Source organism: Gymnoscopelus microlampas (genome assembly GCF_963454915.1).
Source record: "Gymnoscopelus microlampas genome assembly, chromosome: 1".
NCBI lineage: Eukaryota > Metazoa > Chordata > Actinopteri > Myctophiformes > Myctophidae > Gymnoscopelus > Gymnoscopelus microlampas.
Window position 1 is genome coordinate 58,866,988 of NC_139962.1, and position 21,693 is coordinate 58,888,680.

At 41.8% G+C, this 21,693-nt stretch overlaps 1 protein-coding gene across 1 annotated transcript; it reads right to left on the reverse strand.

The window, feature by feature from the left end:
• Positions 1-329: 329 nt before the first annotated feature.
• LOC311050820 (uncharacterized protein) lies at positions 330-21,253 on the reverse strand. Its single transcript, XM_084064986.1, has 11 exons — positions 21,123-21,253; positions 13,847-14,057; positions 11,632-11,788; positions 10,583-10,660; positions 10,010-10,108; positions 9,128-9,220; positions 8,105-8,338; positions 7,065-7,248; positions 6,088-6,267; positions 5,125-5,341; positions 330-3,267 (listed from the first exon to the last, which is right to left on the reverse strand). Exons 2-11 carry the CDS (start codon positions 13,954-13,956, stop codon positions 1,719-1,721), a joined length of 2,901 nt encoding a protein of 966 aa, XP_083921112.1. The 5' UTR covers positions 13,957-14,057; positions 21,123-21,253; the 3' UTR covers positions 330-1,718.
• Positions 21,254-21,693: the final 440 nt, after the last annotated feature.

Below are 21,693 nucleotides of genomic sequence, written 5' to 3' on the forward strand. Positions count from 1 at the left end.
TTACTAAAATTGAAATGAAAGGAACTATTGTCTTGCATTGCTTTCAAGGTCGCTGTCAGTGTTTGTTTAACTCTAATGGAACCCTCGCCTGTGGTTCCAAATACAACCACTGGTGGGAGCAGTTGCGGTAGTATAACCTGCTCCAAATGTATCTTTATTATTACATTGTACATTTAAAGCCAAACTAGGGACAAGAGTTGAACGTGAACAATAACTATACATTCTCTGTGCAGCACATCAATGTCATGCTCTGTATTGGAACATTGTTCATTTACATCATCCCTATCAAAATATTTCTTGTGACTTGACTTCCTCTGACCTTAATTGTCATGCTTCTTATTGTGTTCCAGAACACACACGCACGCACACAGTGGCAAAAAAAAACTCTCTGGCCCTGCCTTCGGCCTGGCCGAGATAATAATGGATGTAAAATGAAGCAATGCTCAGTGTGGACGCTGAGTGAATTCATGTATTCTTTATATACCATTTTCATCATTTATTAACAAGTAATCATTATATTTAGCAACCATTATCTTTCATTCGATTATTTACCAATAATTTCTCATGTAACATATCATTTCAAGTCTTTCCTTGAATAGGAATTGCACACATGGGAATAGAAGATGCAAGCTGCTTACTCAGGATGAAGAATAACAATTATTAATTCTTCCCAATTTGACATAATGATACACAACGGAAATCACCTACCCAAAATATTGGGATGCCCGACTGGTATAACACAAGGTAGAAATCATTAATACATTTTGCATTTTAATTAAGCCTCTCATATAATTAATATCAACCTTTATGGTAAACTCTAGTTTCATCAAGTGAAAAGGGTATGTTCCTACACATTTAAATGGCCACACATCTAGAGTTGGATGTAAAAGCGGAATGATAAACCATCCCAAAGTATCTAGCAGGTCATGAGCAAAAGTTTCTTGTAGGAAAACAATAGCAATATCATTAAACTAACTTAGTTTTACCTTAAGGTCTTTTAAATCAAATGACTATCCGTTATAATAATTACACACCCCACACATTCTCACTTGCACCAAATTAACTGTTTATTTATTAATAATTATACAGAAGAATATAGAAAGACTACGGTAGTGACTTTCAACTTCAGGCATCGGCTTCCCTGATTGGCCAACCCAACCCATTGGCTTCACGGATTGGCCGACCTTTGTGTCACGTTTGTGCCGTGCACAGAACTCCATTCTTTTCAGGGCAATGCACGAAACATCAGATCTGTCTGTCTGTCTGTCAGCCTCCCATTTATGCCCATGTACTGTATGGGCATCAACACAACATCAGCGTGTTACGAAATTAGGGATCCCCAAATCTCCCCGTACCAATTGTTAGTGGGTACCGTACCGCACTGGGTACTCCGTCAACGGGTACAACGGGGACTCTGACAACAACTACAACGGGTATTGCATAAATGGGTGGGAAATGCATGCCCAACTTGCATTGTTCCCGACTTACATCGTTCAGCATTAGGCCAGTGCTCATTTACAATAACCACTTGATTGTAATGTCTAACAGGTACTGCACTGGGTTCTCCTCTAACAGAGAGCACTCTCTCTCTGTTGACAACAGGTACAATGGGTAATGCATGAATGCATTCCTAACTTGCATCGTTCCCGACACACATTGTTCCCGACTTGCGTGGTCCCAGAAGTAGTTACTTAAGTTTTGATCGTGAGACCTACAGTTCAAGGGTTATAGGGGAAAACGTGAAGCGGCCTCTTATAGCCCCACCATGAGCCCGGTTTTACAAATTTGGGGTAGACGTTCTTCCTGGGCCTGCCCCGTTTGGGTTTACTATCAAATGCAGGGCTAGATTGAGCGAGATCTCTAAAGGTCTGGTACTTGACAGGAGTATCAATCACAGTGAGGACTTGTGGAGGGAAGAATACCTTACTGCAATTTGCTCGAGTTATACCCTTACCATTTACCACCCGTTTTCCATTGTCAGAGCCAAATAAGGCCAGTTTTACAGTTGTGTCAACAACAAGTTCAAAGCCAGCTTTATCAGGTGTATCACCTGGTGACAGTTGTTTATCAGAAGACTCATCCCTCAGACGGAAACCTGTAGGCGTTTGTCCCTCTTCTAGTCGAGCAATGCTTGACCTATACGAGTGGTCCACTGATGACGTATTTGGTAGGGAAATGCTTTTTGGTTCTGCATTGGAAAAGTGACGCATCTCTTTGTAATTTTTAAGGTTCATTATTTCTCTGACATCAGTGCACCCATCAGCCATTGTCTCCCTGCAATACTCTTCCATGGCAGACTTGATCTTGTCCTCAAGTGTATCGCTATCGGCCTCGCTATTATTGGCCATTTCACATAATTCATTCACCACAGAGACGCTGAACAGCTTTTCTGGCTGAACAGCAGACTTTTCACTTTTTGCTTGATAACTGCATCCTTGTTTATCTGGAGGCAAAACATGGATCTTTAATGAGGGAAATGAGTCACTGGAGTCCGTTGATGTTTCAACAGAGTCCGTCGATGTTTCAACAGAACAGCCGTTTTGAATAAAAACGTCTTCCTTTTCAGCAGTTTCATAATCAGATTCCGGTTTGGACTGCTTATCTCTCTCATGTGCGCACCTCAAAGACTGAGGGAAGCCAAATTCTTTGTCAATGTCATCTAACTGTTCATTGATATTCCACCACGATGAGGTGTACGGCACCTCGGTATGGACATAATCATGATCGAGAACTTGGTAGTCTTCCTTCATTTTACCCCAGGAACAAAGAACGTGTGAGAGAATGACGGTGTCAGACGTCAGATGTTTGCTGCAGAATTCAGTGACCTCATCCATGAAATGTTGGCCATTGTATCTCCTGAGCTCATTCTTCAACTCTGCAATGCTACCGCCCCAGTAGAGGCTTACTAATTCACTTATAACGTCAGTCGCTGGGACATCTTCAGATTGCTTTAGGGCTTTGCTTTGATGTTCGATCCACATCCTGAGTTCGTCAATTGTCCAGTTCATTGTTCGAACTAAGGACAATGCAGGAACCTTAGCAGCTGAATTTTCATGCATCTCACTGTTATTTCCCCCAATTCGGCTGCCAGACACTTCATTGGTCACTGCCCTCACTTGCATATATTGAGGAGGATTATTTGGATGGTCAGCTATCAGCCTCCCAGCATCGTGTTGTGAGGCATTTCCAACTTGAGGGTGGATGCTGTCCACATGTACTTCCTTAGACTTCCTTCTAGCTTTGTGGTAGCTTGATGAAGGACCACGTCTGAAAGAGAAAGAGAAATACAATAAGACTGTAAATCTGCTATTTTTGTTAATACAAATGTGCCTTGAGATTTTGACTTGCCCATTGGCGTCTGTTCCTTTCATCAATTTCCCTAATTTTAAAGTCCCACATTGCCAAACTGAAACCCAGCAGTTAAGGAGCAGTTCACCCAAAAAAAATGACTTATTTTCTATCAATTACACACCCCATGAAGCCTTGAATTCATGGAGATTTTTTTGTTTTTGTCACATTCTGAGCCAATAATTTGATGACATACCATGTGTATTTCCAGTAGTAGGAGACACAAAGAGTCTCCTTTGTGTGTCCTACCAAATACATTAGCCGGTAGGAGACGGTAATCAAATTATTGGCTTAGGAATGAGACAAAAACATGAATTCAAGGCTTCATGGGGTGTGTAATTGATAGAAAATAAGTAATTCTTTGGGGTGAACTACTCCTTTAACAGCATGTGTAAGGGAATTGTATAAACACTAACCTGACTGTCTTTAATAGTTTAATTGTACAAAATTGTATCAAAATATATATTTCGCTTTAAGACAAGCACATGTGAACAAGTGCTTGTCTGTGCTAGAACAAGGCCCGACAAACAAAGGTTCCCCTGTTCCTCTTTGGAGCTGTCAGTTATAAGTCAGGCTGTAAGTGCGGTTAGTTACATGGTTTATGGCTAGACAGCTTCCTCTTATTTATCAGACCGGAAAAGCACCTAGGGCAAAGGGTCAGTATAGATTTTAATAATGTCATATTCTCTATCTTATGTGCTTCAGCATAAGATAATACAGTATCTTAGCATTCCAGGGTTTGTCATAGCCAGCAAAAGAGCTCATCATGTAGGTAGGCAATTGAGAATGGCATGTTTAAATGTGCCCAGGCAAGATACATACTCGAGTGTATCTTGAACATTAACTCGGTTACACCGTTATGATATAAATGCTGGTTGTTTTTTGCACAGCTGAAGCTAGTTTCGGACGAGGACTGTCATTTACATTCCTTTGCCTAGCCGTTCCTATGGTAACCTCTATCCTCCCTGGCTGTGTCTATCATGTCAGGCTGACATTTCTGCAGTTGCAGTCTAGCAGAGAGTCTCTCTCCCTTTACCGCAGGGAGAAGATAACACATACTTTATGTAGAGACGAATCCACAGAGCGCTGCGGTGTCACAGACTCCTGCTGCGGTGTGCATTCTGACACCGCAGTTATGACTGCGCCAGCGGAGCGCTCTGTGGATTCGTCTATAAAAAAGGAGGGTCACACACACCATTTCTTTGTCAACTTACTGAGCTACAATGAGTGCATTGAACCACTCTGCAGTGTATTGTGCACTTGGGTTAAATAAATACGTAAGTTACAGTACTCTCCAAAGTTTGTTCCCCAGGCAACAATAATACAAACAACAAAAAAATACACCCCAAGAACCACTGGTCTACACTGTGTGGTTGTGTACACTAGAGTTCTCAACGGGCCTGAACTTTTAGGCCTGAAAAGGTGTCGATCGTCGATTTTCGATTGAGTTTTGGCCATTGTCGCCCGTTTTTCTTTAACAACACAGACTAGGAAGGTCGGACGGCGACAAACTATACCAGAGTAAAGTTCACTTTGAGCTGCATCCAACACATCCACTGCCATTTCCGTCAGCCGCTAGGGGCATTTGAAATGTCATTTTTTGGGGGCAATAGTTTATTTTCTTCACAGAACCTGAGACTCGGCCCGACTAATTAGCATAGATTTTGGGTCCGACTCGGCCTGAAAACGTCGGGTTGGGTTCGGGCAGAATTTGAGAACTCTAGTGTACACATAGTTATTGTCTAGCTTTGAAACCCTGTGATGTCAGTCACTTACCCCGCACTGAAGGACTGTCCCATCTCCTGCCGCTGCGAGCGCTTCTTCTGCTTGGGCTTGACCATGTGCAGCTTCTTGTCCGTGATGGCGGTTCCCCCGTGCCTCTTGGGCTTGAACGTGTGGTCGGGGTACTTCTCCATGAGGATCTTCCTGACTCTTTCCGCCTCCTCGAACCACGGCTGCTTCTCCTGTTCGGTCATGGATTTCCAGCGAGACCCTGGTAGGTAAAGACGGGGAATTTTATTCTTGGTTAAGTTTGGTTCAGTTTGTATTTAGTTTCTCCTGTTTGGTCATGGGCCTCGTGGCCTGGCTTCCAGCGAGAGAGCATGGTGAGGAGAATGGTGAACTTTGGTTTGGTTTATTCATCTTTTTTTAAGTTGTCCGGTAAAAGGTGTACTCATTATTTTCCCTCCCTGTAACCACATAAATAATTCATTGACCAGGGATCCCCAGGGATCACAAAATATCTTCGCCAAAAATACCACTGTAATAATAATAATAATATTGTATACCTCTCAAATAAATAAAAGAAACCTGACAACAAGAGTTCTTGGTGAAAAAGTGTTCCTGCGAACAAAAGAGCACAGCTTTGTCAAAGCTCTGAATTAGATATGTGGACCCCCTGGAGTGACATGATGTGGTTAAATGGTTAGCGATGTGTACCACATGTGCTCTAATGCCTGACAGCAAGCCCCTGGTTCGATTCCCGGCCGGCCCATTTGCTGCATGTCACTCCCCTACACTTCTTCTATGTCCCATCTCTCTACACTTCAGTACACTGTACAAAAAAAGCCCTCAAAATAACTAAACAAACAAGAGTGAAATGTGGACCCCAATTTCATAATAGGCCATGGTATACAGGGTTTAAGAAGTCACTGCTAAACAGTCATTTGCAGTAATAATGGTCTTCTTTAAAAGGTTCTACTTAATCTAAATTCATCAAATGGAAGTTGGTTCTCTCACCCATGTTGTGGCAAGTAACAGTCACACGCCGCACACCAGGGGACTTCTGTGGGATCTTCCTCCGCTCGTTGGTGGCCCACAACATGAAGGCATTCAATGGTCTCTTGATGTACCGCTCACTGTTTCCTCCCCGAGTTTCCCTGAGCACACCGTCCTGAGTGGCCTCCATTGCTTTACTCCCTGAAGGAAACAAGAGATAATGTTAATGTTTTGGCTGCGAGTTATAAAGTGTCCTTGAGAAAGACACACAATAACCCCAACTGCTCCAAATGAGCAGGTCGGTGCCTTGTGCAATGTTTTCCTCCGCTGTCGCTGTGTGAATGATGTGTGTGAATGGGCAAATATGAAATACATTAAAGCATAGTGGAGTACAAAGTTGCTATGCCTATGCTGCCTTCTTGGCCAGGGCTCAGTTGAAACATTTTTAGCCGGTTTAAATAGAGTACAGAGTATATTCAGAGTAGAGATAAGATGTCCAGTTCAGAGTAGAGACAGGCTACTTGTGTGGCCATTTTGTGGTTCCACATGTAGAAAGCCATTCAGGCTCCAGGTGAATCATTCATGACCATAAAAGATTTGATTCTGTGTCAAAAAACGTTTATATTTAATTATATTACATACTTTATTTAATAAATACCCTTTTTTGCGGTTATCAAATATTGTTTGACACAGAATAAAATGTTTTATGGTTATGATTCACCAGGAGCCTGGATGGCTTGGTTTCAGGCTTAACATAATTAATATAAATATGTTCAGAAGTCTATGGAGAAAAGAAAATGGGCTTTCTACCTGTGGAACCACACAATGGCAACCACTGCTATGCCCTATTATCCAGAGTAGAGACAGGCTATGTCCAGAGTAGAGACAGGTTATGTCCAGAGTAGAGACAGGTTATGTCCAGAGTAGAGACAGGTTATGTCCAGAGTAGAGACAGGTTATCTTCATAGTACTTTCAGAGTAGATACAGAGTAGCGTACCGTCCAGGTGTTCTGGTCTGGTCAGGTAGATCATTTTCACAGCATCTTCTCCAAGCTTCTTCCCCAGGTGCTGACTCATGGTCTCATCTTCTCCAAGCTTCTTCCCCGGGTGCTGACTCATGGTCTCATCCTCTCCAAGATTCTTCCCCGGGTGTTGACTCAGGGTGTCATAGTGGAGATGCTCCTACAGTATACGACACACAAAAAGACAAGGGTCATTCACAGCAAGTTAGTTATTAGTTAGTTAGTTATTAGTTATTGTGCTTTTTTATGTTTCGGAAGAAAAGCAGTTAATTCTAGGTCTGTGTGTGTGTGTGTGTGTGTGTGTGTGTGGGGGGGGGGAGGGGGCTAATCTCACAAACCACTGGACTGATCAATAAAACATTTCTGAATATTTTCCCACATTATTGTGAATTTTTGTGTTTTCACATTTTGTTAATTAATAATCTCAGACCCACCATCCCACTATCAAGGAGTTCTGTATCAATTAACCCATTTTGGGCGGGAACCCCTATTTGTAACTATACCTTTCGGGAACTTTTGGGGTTCCTGTTGCTATGTACAGTATATAGCAACATACATTTGTTGTAATTTTTTGAATAAATATTTGAAGTTTTTCAGAGAACCTAGGTCAGGATTTAGAAGGCGTTTTTAGAATCGGCCTCAGGTCTAAATGGGTTAATGAGGCAAACAGAGTCAGCCACACTTCGCATTATAAGATACTGTAAAAGTCTAATACATGAGCTCATAGGAGAGCTCAGAGAGGAACTGAAAGAATAGAAGAAAAATGTAAAATAAAGAAACAATGATGCTGGATAGATCTGTGGTTACATGTCGGCTTCCGACATGTCGCCTTTCCGACGGTTACTAACCCTATACCTAACCCTAACCGCACGCGGAAGCCACGTAGTCGGAGTAGTGGGATGTCGGAATTATGACATGTATACAGTATGTTGCATGTGTACCGTGTATGTGAGAAGGCAATACAGAAATGAACAAAACGACAGGAGGAATGAGGAAGATAGAGGCAGAATCTTTACCTGCTCTGTGTAGAGCTTGTTTAAAGCAGCCAAGAAATCTTTTTGACAGTCCACACTCTCTGGGTAACTCTTGTTTAAAGCAGCCATGAAGTCTTTTTCATAGTCCACACTCTCTGAGTAACTCTTGTTTAAAACAGCCATGAAATCTTTTTGAGAGTCCATACTCTTCAACTCCTCCAACCTGGAGATCTGCTTGGCATTGTGTCCTCTCTGTTGGTCCATCACAGTGAAGTCCTGGAAAACAAACACACAGCCCCACACACACACATTAGATTTTCATGCAACGACACAAATGTGTTAACTTGAATTCTTATCCATTCTCCAGCAGAAACTACACCTTGACCTTTACATACATATGAACTGGAATATGTACTTGTTTTCAATTCCACCACAGTGAATCCAATGCTAAACTTCCACATGTGGGGGGAATGGGCCTCATTCACCAACATTACATGGGCAATGCATAAATGACTGGAATGTTCTCAAATGTTTTAATACGTTACAGGAGTTCTTACTGTATGGTGTGTGTGATATGAAATGTGAGCTTACCATAATCACAGTAATCCTTAATCATATTCTATCATATTCAAGGGCTTTTGCAGAGAAATGAGACAGACTCACTTTCAAATTAGAGCACTGCAGAGGGCAGGTGTGTGTGTGTGTGTGTGTGTGTGTGTGTGTGTGTCTGTGTCCAGCTGACGCTCGTTGACGCTTGTTAATGTTGTAGGAATCAAGGCAACTATGCTTCTGCACTGTCAAATAGGCCAACATCTAATCTAAAAGATTAGAGGGACTCATTCATCTCGGTTGATATCGGTATAGGCAATTAGGAGTTGGACAATATCGGAATGTCGGCAAAAAAAAGTCAATATCGAACATCCTCATTTTTGTATATTAAAAAACATAACAAAAAACAGCGTATTTACTCGTGACCGATCCGTGACCCAAAAATGCATCCTGACCCATTGTTTTTGTATACATACATAGTACAACTGAGATGGGTTGATGAGTTTTGGGACTTACCGCATCCTTGGCTGTGAAAGCCCCCTCCATCTGCTGCCTCATGTCCTCCGTCTCCTGCAGTGTGTCATGGACCTTCTGAGTCTCTGACTCCATCTGAGCAGAGGCAATATACAAGTCATTTATACCCACCGTAATGTCTGCAAAGGATGGGGACAAAGGCCAATACAAGCACTAATAGTAGTCCTGTCTCAGAATATTTGGAATTGTTGTTATACTCGGGAGGCATGCGTTAATCCGACAGACCTTTTCTCCGACTATGTGGCATCCGCGTGCGGTTAGGGTTAGGGTGCGGGTTTGGTTCGGGTTTACTGTTTAATGTCGGAGCACTGCGCTGTCGGAGGAATGCGCTGTCGGACTAACGTATTGCACCCGTTATACTCTTCCCCTTGAGTAAACTGTGAAGCAGAGAGAGAAGTGTGCAGGTTTCTTTTTTATTTTCTATAATGTTTTATTCTGCCATATTTCCCCACCCCCCTTTATAAAATATTACCACCATCAACCTCAGGTTGAAAAAGCCCTCATCTCTGAGCTCGGTAGAATCTGCACGTGGCTCACTGATAACAAACTATCGCTAAGAGATTACCTATCTGGGTTGTATTTTAGATAACGCCCTTTCCGGTGATAAAATGGAACTGACCATCTCCTCGTTGGTCAGTAGGAATGCTCTGAGGACACTAGCTTGAGCACTCACCCGTCAGTCATTTTGACTATGCATTCACCTCATGGTACTCAAGCACCTCAAAAGGCACAAAACTACTGCAGACCTATCAAAACAAACTACCGGTAGTCAGACTACGACTAGACCTCTGTACTTTTTGAAATGCTGCTAATTAAGTATTCAATCAATCAATCAAAGATGCGACATAATTCATTTGTCCCTACCTGTGTGACAAGGCTTTCGTCGTCCTCACTGACCACATCCCCCAGACGTTTCTTGTTGGCCGGAGCTGCATCTGTGTCAGATTTTGTAGTCTTGCGGCACTAAAACAAACAATATACACAGACATAACTATTTTATAGTGTCCTTTCCAACATGCAATGTTGTAAACGTAAGAAACATACATTCAATTGTCATGCATATCCCTCCAACGACTCTGCTTGCATGGTCCAGGATAACAATATATGGCACATTTCATTAAAAAAAAATCTTTTACAGCGAAAACTTGTGATGAGCATGTGTTAAAATGTTGTACTTTATTTTACTGTAATTTTAAGATTTAAATCAATCATCTAGTTTAAATTGAATAATGAGTAATCTACAAGCTTGCAACACATCGCGCTGCAACGCGTTGCGTTGTGGGCCTGTAGATATTCTATTTTCAAACTTTTTTACAAAGGTTTTTTTTAAGTTATTCATGAAGTATTTTTGTACGTTTGGGTACCGGGGAGACACCAAAATTATAGTTTTGGGTCACAGCTGAAAACGTTTGGTAACCCCTGCAGTAGATGACTAACCTCATAGACCGGCCTCCAAATTCCGTGTGCTTTTTTCAGCTTGAGAGCCAAAAGGGAAAATTGGCGTCTCCCCGGGACCTAGTCATACAAAGACATATTATGAACTAGAAATAGTGCTCCTCCGTGGCGTGCACAGGTCAGGTAGGTTATTGTGGGCCAGAAATCTTCCTTTAACACATCCTATCTGATAGTTCAGGTAGGCACGGAAGTCAGGAGGTGTTCGATCAGCCTTACAACCCACCTCCCCCCTCATTCTCTTTCGCTAAGTTAATACATAAACATACACCCTCAACAGTCAGACAGTCTCTCCACGTTTAACGGACTCGTCTCCCTTAATTCTCGATCGCTAACAAGCTAACACATACGCCCTCAATGTAATGGTTCATTTAGGTGGTCTTTTTAAGCAGATACTGTTCACTCTTCATGCTCAGCATTGGTCACACAGCTCTGTTCCTGCAGCTGTCTCTTAGCAAACACCCTCCACCTCCCCAGCCTCCTCCTCTGCCATCTAAGTTAAATGTATGAGTCTGTGGATTGTATTATGTTATATCTGTGTATCTTAACCCAAGCCTAAAAGGGGCTCAATATTTAACCCATTAAGACCTGAGGCCGATTTGAAGAAAAAAAATCTAAATCCTAACAGTTTTTTGAAAATAATGTAACATTTTTTCACGATTTTTCAAAAATAGCAGATCTACAAGCTCATAGCGCGGCACTCGGTGCCGCGCTATGAGCTTGTATATCTGCTATTTTTGAATAGCTAAAGAATTCCAAAATGACACAGATGCGTTCCAGGTCTCAATGGGTTAAATGTTTGTTTCTGTGGAATGAATTGTTCTGTGTATTGTATGTTAATCTGTATATAATTCATGCCATAGAAGGGTCCAATGTTGAATGCAATAACTCTGTATCTTATGCTCTGCTTCGGGGCGGTTAGTGGTCTCAGATTCATGCTTGAGCTGTGGAGTCACACAGCCAAACGTAATTGTAGTAAATGGTTAATGGTTAATCCTAAACTGTCTAACGGACACTCATTATATGCTAGCTACCTTTGCGATGACCTTTGTGATGGCGGCGGCTCGCCTCTGTTGCTGCTGCTTGACTTTGTCGGTGTGTCCCGAGCGGTAATTGAAGCCCGCCAGGTCCACGTCGTTGTCAAGGTGACGCAACATTTCTTGCTTGCTTCTGCACCTCCTCCCTAACGGACTGAATGGACAAACAGAGAAATCAATGAATAAACAAATGCACCAACAGATTCATCAATAAATAAACAAATATGGTAATACATAAATAAATAAATATACCAATAAGCTAATGAATAAACACATTAACAATCAATTTTAAAAGGTGCACTCAGTGGAACGCAAATCTCCACCAGAGAATCTCTGATCTCTAAAGGCCTAAACGATATTCGGCCCAGGAGCCTCCTTGTGTCTTACTCCGTCGCTGCATGATAATAATAATAATAATGAAGTCCATCAGTGTTAGCCTGGCTCTGCAAGTTCGATATGTAAAGTCGATTTTTTACAGGTCTCCCTAAAAAATCTATCAGATTTCCTTACTGTAATACCAAGAAAAGTGGAGCATATCACTGCAGTTCTTAAATCCTTACACTCTGTAACTGTAACTGTAACAGTATCTGTTATTTTTATTGTATACTTGTGTTTCCTTTCCTTGACGTTGTGTGTAAAGCACATAGCACATTGAACATTGTTGTTGTTGAAATGTGCCATTACAAATAAAACTGCCTCGCCTTGCCTATTCAAGCCGACGGCACTTTTGGAACTCGCCGCCTCTCCAATATTTATTGTCGCTGGAACACTCCAGTGTTGTTATGACTATGTCTGAATGGATGCATTAGCGTTGTTGTCGGGCGGAAACCTCACATGCCAATTCAAATGAAAAAATAGCCGATCTACAAGCTCAAAACGCGTCACATCGAACGCTATTTTTTCTACTTTTGTGTGACACTGTAGTACAGGGGTCTTCAACAGGGGGTCCGGGACCCCTAGGGGGTCCTCAGAGGTACTACAGGGGGTCCACCAAATCATTGTGAGATAGGAACTTAGTTTTTTTTACATTTGAACTTGAACCCTAGCATCCCTATTCTAAGGACAACTTTAGCCGAAAATAGCCGATCTACAAGTTCACAACGCCACACGCTGTGCGCTTGTAGATCGGCTATTTTTGGCAAAGAGAGGGGGGAAAAGAGCAGACTAAGTACAGAGTGAAAGTTTACTAAGTATTGACGGTTTAAGTGGTTATAATTTTCTGAAAATACACACATTAACAAGAATCCAACATCTATAAAAAATAACTTTAATCTGCAACACAATTTTATGCACTATATTTGTGGAGGTCCCTGCTTCATCTCTCTCTGCTTCATCTCTCTCTCAGAGAGGGGGTCCTTGGGTTGAAGACCCCTGCTGTAATATGATGCAGTAGGGCACTAAAAAGTTGCTAGAGGTTTCTGCTCGACAGCAACGAATTAGGCACACGGTTTGAACAATGTGTATGCGTGCAGTATACCTGTGATAGTACACATCACTCTTTATGCAGTATACCTGTGATAGTACACATCACTCTTTATGCAGTATACCTGTAATAGTACACATCACTCTTTATGCAGTATACCTGTGATAGTACACATCACTCTTTATGCAGTATACCTGTAATAGTACACATCACTCTTTATGCAGTATACCTGTGATAGTACACATCACTCTTTATGCAGTATACCTGTGATAGTACACATCACTCTTTATGCAGTATACCTGTAATAGTACACATCACTCTTTATGCAGTATACCTGTGATAGTACACATCACTCTTTATGCAGTATACCTGTAATAGTACACATCACTCTTTATGCAGTATACCTGTGATAGTACACATCACTCTTTATGCAGTATACCTGTGATAGTACACATCACTCTTTATGCAGTATACCTGTGATAGTACACATCACTCTTTATGCAGTATACCTGTGATAGTACACATCACTCTTTATGCAGTATACCTGTGATAGTACACATCACTCTTTATGCAGTATACCTGTGATAGTACACATCACTCTTTATGCAGTATACCTGTGATAGTACACATCACTCTTTATGCAGTATACCTGTGATAGTACACATCACTCTTTATGCAGTATACCTGTGATAGTACACATCACTCTTTATGCAGTATACCTGTGATAGTACACATCACTCTTTATGCAGTATACCTGTGATAGTACACATCACTCTTTATGCAGTATACCTGTGATAGTACACATCACTCTTTCCACTGCTGGCTCCAGACTTCCGGATGACCACTTCCCTCTGCCAGCCCGGCGGCAGCGCGGGACAAGGACTCCGTTCACTCGTCATTCTTTTAACAGGAAGAATTCCAAGAATATTGAATCCAAGTTATTCCAATCCCACCTACTGTAGGAAGAGTCCAAAGAAAAGCACACGTCCAGCTGGGTTGTCTGAGAGAGAGAGAGAGAGAGAGAGAGAGAGAGAGAGAGAGAGAGAGAGAGAGAGAGAGAGAGAGAGAGAGAGAGAGAGGGGGGAGACAAAGGGGGGGGAGACAAAGGGGGGGGGGGGGGGAGAGAGAGAGAGAGAGAGAGAGAGAGAGAGAGGGGGGGAGAGAGAGAGAGAGATAAGAAAGTAAAGTGGATATTAAATGGATAAATAAAAAAATCTAAATCTGTAGAATCAATCTGCAAAGAGGTACCAGTCGAAGTCAACTTTCGCAAACTAGCCAGGTTTGTGCCACGCTTGTGGCGGACGAGTGGACGACCCGAACTAGGTTAATTGATAATTGATCGATGAGAAGATCGTCTTTCACATGTTTCATTGTGAGCCTTTTGCAAAGGTGCTCAAACGCACAGAGTCAGGGATAAGCACCAGACTAGAATGAACAAAGAACTAGTTCATACTCCTGAGGCCTCTCCCAGCTCCAACTGGGTGAGGTCCTAATATCATATAATCTTATGCAAGCAGACAGACTGTGTAGGAGGACATGCTCATACCTGCCAACACCTTAATCCCACGGGTTTGCTGCTGAATAGTGAAAATGGGTGAAACACTTCCCAAGAAGAAATATATAGCCTACACTTCCTAAATGTCAGTCCGGTTAGTGCGAGACCTTTCCCTTTCTAATCCTTTTAGTTCTTCTTTTGTATGCATCCTGCTGTGAACATTCAGTGAAAATAGCCAATCTACAAGCCCAAAACAGGTTGCAATGAAACGTGTTGTGAGCCTGTAGGCCATTTTCGGCTATTTTCAGGAAAAAGAGATGTGGTGGGGAGGGAAATACTAGAGGACCTAGTATAGAGCCCTGGGGGACCCTGGTCAACTAAGTACAGCATATAGGGTTTAAAGTCATACTGTGTAACATTCATTTTCAGAAGTCTTTCTGGCGACGTCCCAGTCATTACAGCGCTTGTCTATATCAGTGGTTCTCAACCTTTTAAGGTCGTGACCCCCCAAAATAATCATATTCGAACTGGGGACCTCCCACCCCGACAAGCACTTGGAATGTAGGAGTTGAGGCATTACATTTAGTTTGACTCGGTTCCACAGATAACTAATTGTGAAAATAGCCGATCTACAAGCTCACAACGCCTCGGCGACCCGGGGTGGAGAGGGTTGGCAGCACAAACCACTTCTTCTGTGAGGGAGAACCCAAAAGCTACAGACGGCGGTAAAACCTGCAAGGAGGGTTTAAAAATCCATCATGGCAGAATGAGATGTTCGTGCCCCAGCAGCAACGACGACACAACGCACAGAAGAACGCCCCCTTCTGGTCAGACGAAGGAGGAGCCAGGCCCGGGGGCAACCCACTGTGCCTAGAGCCTCCTAGTGTCGCCAACACCTGTTGCTAACATCTCACCTGCCACCCTAAACCCCCCAAGAGACAGTGGGGGCAGTAGCATGCCACTTGGACACAGGCCGAGGGTGTCTGTTGCCAGACCCGAAACACCCAGTGACTCCAGGAAACAACATGCTGATGTGTCCAAGTTTGTGCATCAGTAGATGTTTTATTAACATCCAAAGCAAAGTCAGTCATTATTATTATACTAAAATTAAAAAAGGGGAAAAAAGCTATTTCACGTTTTGATTGCATTCTAAATCCTTGAAAACACTTCAGACCAAAACTAAATATAAAGCCAAAGCTAGTTAATTCCCAACTAAAACTAATGAACTCTTCAACCCAACTAAACTAACCTCAAATTAAACGTTGAACTAAAAATGAATATTTGTGCGTATCGCGTGCGTGCACGTGACGACATTAAAATAATGTTCCCACTGTTAAAAAATCCCCATTACACCCATCGAGCGACTACACTGACTGGATACAGGCTTTATCTGCCCAGAAGTAGAGGGAAACAGATTGGATCTTTATGCAACCTACCGCTCAAAAGGAATGCCACAGGGACCTAGCACACAATGGGACATGCAACAATAGGTCATCAGAAGCGGTATTTAACTGTAAAGTACATACATAAATATACATTTCAGATGCCCTTCAACATAAAAATTATGTTGAGAGAAGTAAAACAAAAAAAAGGTTTGTAATGGTTGAAAATATACCAGAAGATTGTGTCAAAAATAACTTTTGTTTAATTGAAAAAGTTACACAGTATGACTATGTGGTTAACCACCCTAGCAGTGCAACTAACGGCTCATTGCACAAAGGGTCAGCAGGGGTCCCCTAAAGGGAGTTGAGGAAGTCTATGAGGTGATCTTACATTCGGTCCTAAATGAGCGATAGAATGAGGCAAGAAGAGAGCCTGTTGACTGCAGACATGGACTGGAGCCCAACTCATATAGTCATAACTACAGTTCCTATCAGAGCAAAAACTCACACTGGCCTCCATTCACTCATGGTCCCTGTCCAACCACCACACAACCCCCCCCCCCCCCCCCCCCCCCTTTGGAGGGGGGATGAGCTCAGCTCACAAATTCCAGTTCAGTCAACATTCAGCGGAAATAGATCGGCTATTTCCGGCAAAGAGATTTGGTGCAGAGGAATAAAAAAAGAGGGGGCCTACTCTTGTTACAGTGACGACACACGGTACAAATCAATCATTCGCCATCTTGTTGTAGGTGCAAACCGTTGCATAGAAACCATAGAAACAAGGCATACGGGTACGTCTTTCTTGGATATTTTCGTGGTTATCTTGATTTATGCTTTTTTTTGTGTCAGCCGACTACATTTGCGGGCTCCAGCTAAGTGCGCCAGCCACAAGCACTTTTCCCCCCCTACACTAAATCTCAACGTGTCACACCCCAACGCATTGTGAGCTTGTACTGTTACATCATAAGCTATTTTCTCCGAATGTTTACCCCAGGATAGGGATGCTAGGGTTCAGGTTGTTAACCACTTCAACCAGTGTTAGGCAAATGGTGGCCCGTGGGCCAAAATTGGCCCGCCAGTGGTGACATCTGGCCCGGCGAATTATTTTGTAAATGATTTAAAATATCGGACAGTCTCACATATAGTATAGGTGATTCTCAAAGTGGGGTCCAGGGACCCCCAGGGGTCCTTGAGGGGCTTCCAGGCAGGGGGTCCCCAGGTAAATTGGAGTTTGTAAATGGACCCTTAAAAAGGTCTGTAACTTTGAGAGCGTACAAATGCCATTTGTACGCTCATTGTTATGAGTTATGTCTTCTGCTGCACCGGCAAGAAGAAGGCCCCAGCCACACCAGCAGCCGAGTACAAGAAGACAGATGAGCCTTAGCCAGATGTGATGTTATGGTTATGTTATGAGGAGTTATGGGGGTCCGTGACCTAAATTTGTATGCCAAACTGGAGATCCTTTCAATTAAAAAAATTGAGAAGCACTCTTATCACGCACTTTTATCCATGTTTGGAGTGAATCACAGGCATGAGTTTCATAACGTTTCTCTCCATATCTAAGAAGGGAGTTCAAGGTCTCTTCAGACATACTCCCTTTTTAATAGAGATAACTCAAAAGGGAGTATGTCTGTCTATCTGCAAGTGTTTTTTTTACCCAAAATGGCCTCATTCAAGAATGTACACACACACACACACACACACACACACACACACACACACACACACACACACACACACACACACACACACACACACACACACACACACACACACACACACACACACACACACACACACACACACACACACACAGTTCTATAAGTATGCTGTTAAAACACACAAATCTTTCTTTAGTAACTTTTATAGCAATTCATGTATTCATTATTGTATAAGACGGTCTGTCAAAGTTCCAGATCGTAAATAAACCTTTCATTGTGTTCTGGCCCATCATAGTGACTTGGCCCGAGGCCAAACCCACTTATTGACCCCTGGCTTAAACCCTAGAAGATTTAGGAAACTGGCTCTGTACCTTGGACCGCTTCCGTCCATCTACACCAAATCTGATCTACAAGCTCACAGCACTACACTTTTTGGCTAATGTTCCCCCCAGAATATGTTCCAGACAGGGGTTAATATTCATAACCTCATTACCTACATAAGCTTGTGACACATTTGTTTTGCATCTGGATAACTCATCTTATGTATTTATTTTAGTTTTTGTCTATTGTTTTTGGAATTTATTATTTATTATTTTCTATCTCACGTTCCATTGTTTATACCTAGTTTGTTTGTTTATACCTAGTTTGATATCATGTATGCATGTATGTTTGTTTGTCTGAACTGCTCTGACATGTCAACCTTACGTGATACTAAGGGTGCGTTCGCGGAAATACAGCACTGAGCGCACTGGCCAATACAAACTAATAGGCGAGTGTGCTCCGGTGTGCAATTTCCGAACGCACCCCATTAAAGATATTTATAATTACAAAAATATTCATAAGCTCCTCAGCCAACACCCTTTGCCCTCGGCATATTTATACCATTGGCTCTCAAACTTCTTTGTGGTAACCCAAATTGATATGTATTTGGCCACGGACCCCCATCTGAAAATTATTTGTGACAGGGACCCACAGAAGAGAAGATTTGTGTTAAGCAAATGCTAAATTATTCATTTTTTTCAAAAATATTCAAAACATAGCAGATGTACAAGCTCACAGCGCTGTGAGCTTGTATATCTGCTGTTTTTGAATAGCCAACGTATAGAATATGGATAAAAGGGTAAACAGGATTGTGATGCTGTATTAAATTTAGTTTAAATAAATGTAGCTGGGGACCCCCTCAAGGACCCCTGGGGGTCCCCGGACCCCACTTTGAGAACCACTGATTTACACAACATGTTAAAGGGTAATACCACTTTGGTAGAGGTTTGGGTTGTGTAGTTACCTTGCCATGATGTAACTCCAAAGGTGGGCAAGAAATCAAAAATAATTGCTCCATTGATTAGAAATTGATAATTCAAAATACGCTCCTCATTGACTTACATTGTACGGTAAAACTGCTCTCAAAGTCACTCTTTTAGCACATAAATGAACCCAAACAAAGCTGATTCAGACAATATGGAGCATCACCAACCCCAGTACTGTTTGTTTTTTTAATAAAAATGTCAACTTCCTGTTGAGTTTACTATTTGAAGATCTGGATCCGGATCCGCCGATCCAGTCCGGGTTTTCTACTTATTAAAAATGGCAAAATCAACAGGAAGTTGACGTTTTTATTTAAAAAACTGGTTTGGTGATGTTCTATATTGTCTGAATCAACTTTGTTTGCGTTAGTTTTTGTCCTAAAAGAGTGACTTTGAGAGCAGTTTAACCGTACAATGTAAGTCAATGAGGAGCATATTTTGAATTATCAATTTCTAATCAATGGAGCAATTATTTTTGATTTCTTGCCCACCTTTGGAGTTACATCATGGCAAGGTAACTACACAACCCAAACCTCTACCAAAGTGGTCTTGCCCTTTAACATCCTTTCAGCATTCCATGTCAGTTTTGGAAATAGGTCTACATCTCTCTGTCCTGACAGAACATCTTGTTATGGTGTTTTGGGTGAAAACAAAAAAGGGTCTTTGCAAAAAAGGGCAGAGTTGCACAACAATGTGCAACTCTGCTCTCATCTAAACCATTCCACTCATCTGCTATTCATATTCAACCAGTGGTTGAAAAAGTATCAATGCTGCAACGTAGAAATACTCTGTTACAAGTAAACCTCCGGTAATCAAAATGTAGTAGTATTGGCATAAGAAAAAATATGCTTAAAAAGTACCAAAAGTAAAAGTACTCATTATGCAGAATGTCCCATTTCACAAGATTTCAAATGTGTAAAATGTATAAAAAACTTTTGAAAATAGCAGATCTACAAGCTCACAATGCGTCGCATCGCGAAACATTGTGAGCTTGTAGATCTGCTATTTTCAAATGGCCGAAATGTATAAAGTTGAAGTGGTTAATGTATGATCTGTGATAATAATCAAAATCTGTAAAGTAACTAGTAACTAAAGTTGTCATATATTTGTAGTGGAGAAAAAGTATAATATTTTCCTCTGAGATGTAGTGGAGTAGAAGTAAAAGTACTGACATTTGGAAATACTCCAGTAAAGTAAAAGTACCTAAAAATTGGACTTAAGTACAGTACTTGAGTAAATGTACTTTACTTTAGTTACTTTACAAAACTGTATTCAACTGCTACTTCAGTTGCAATTGATAGGCTCTGAACACTTGTATAGGTATTATATAAGTTAAACCTTGTATGAGTAGGCAAATGAATAGCCTACTGCTAATTACACATCAGATTCATTACATATAGGCTGTAGTTTTCATAGTTTTAAAGTTTGTGCAGTATTTTAAGTTGCATTATCCATGGATCAGAAGACGGTCATCTGTCATGACCGTCATCGTCATAGTGTTTGCACTTTCTCCCTTTTTGGCCCGACATCTACATAAACGTTCACATTTAAATTATAAAGTGCTTACTACATGGCCACGGATGTTACAGTACTGTACGGGGCCTCAGTAGTACCTGTATGTTCCGTATTGTTCAACAAAACGTATTTTAATCCGATCGGTGGCCATTTTCTTCGTATTTTCTCCATATGCTTTTAACTCAGCGACCCTATCGGTTGGGAGGAGTATTGCACTCCAATACATTATTACTATGAGAAAATAGCCACCGATCGGATTAAAATGCTTTTTATTGAACAATACGGAAGATACGGGTACTTCTGAGGGCCCGTACATAATTGTAACATCCGTGGCCATGAGGTCAGCACTTTATATTTGAAAACCGAACGTGTATGTAGATGTACGAGCTAAAAAGAGTGAAAGTGCAAACACTTTGTTGAAGTTTATCCATGACTGTCAGTCATGTATCAGGGCTAAAGTTGCATAAGGGCAGGAAAGGAGTCGCACACAGTTATAAATAGATCAGACTAATATATACCTGTAAGTATCGGTTAAAACTCTTCTTAATGTCCAGGGCTGAGTACATGGCAAACGTTTAGTGCACACAGGGACGTTGGACAGTAGTGTGTAGAGACTGTATTTTAGGTCACATTGGTTTCCGTTTGCCTGGCACATGTTGTGTCGTGTAGTAGAATTACTCTCATAAAGAAATCCGATTCATAACATACCTTCTTGTTGACACGCATTTAGCTGGGAATCCCGTTAACATGTTCTGTTTATAAAAAGGTCCACGCTTAAACTTCCTGGAGGGCTGCTTCAGAAATCAGATCACGCACACACACCCACGCGTACGCATACACGCACAAACACACACGCACACACACACACACACACACACACACACACACACACACACACACACACACACACACACACACACACACACACACACACACACACACACACACACGCACACGCACTGAACAAAGACAGGGGCGGTCCTAGTTCCTTCCTCCCTTCCCCCTGTATCGGCCCCTACATTCCTTGTTCTGCGTCTTGACCACATCTGGATCATCACACAGTACCTCTGACTGTCAGACTGTATATATAATAGATCCCTCTGGAGACCTACATTACATACATTCTATTCTATAGTGTAAATCGTTGCTGTTGTTGGGTAGAATTAGAAACTTAAGTAAGTCCAAAACCGTTACTTTTGAGGAAATGGAGAAGAAAAACAAAGGAACCACGTGTTCCCCTTGACTATGATGTAGCCTTTTTTTTTCTTTTTTTTTTTAT

What these genes read in the sequence shown, in the direction of transcription:
- LOC311050820 (XM_084064986.1), bottom strand. Translation starts at nt 13,956, where the DNA reads ATGACGAGTGAACGGAGTCCTTGTCCCGCGCTGCCGCCGGGCTGGCAG. An exon ending in CAGACCAGAACACCTGGACG is followed by an intron (nt 6,268 to 7,064) that starts GTACGCTACTCT and finishes TGTTTCCTTCAG; the next exon opens with GGAGTAAAGCAATGGAGGCC. An exon ending in GGACAGTCCTTCAGTGCGGG is followed by an intron (nt 3,268 to 5,124) that starts GTAAGTGACTGA and finishes TTTCTCTTTCAG; the next exon opens with ACGTGGTCCTTCATCAAGCT.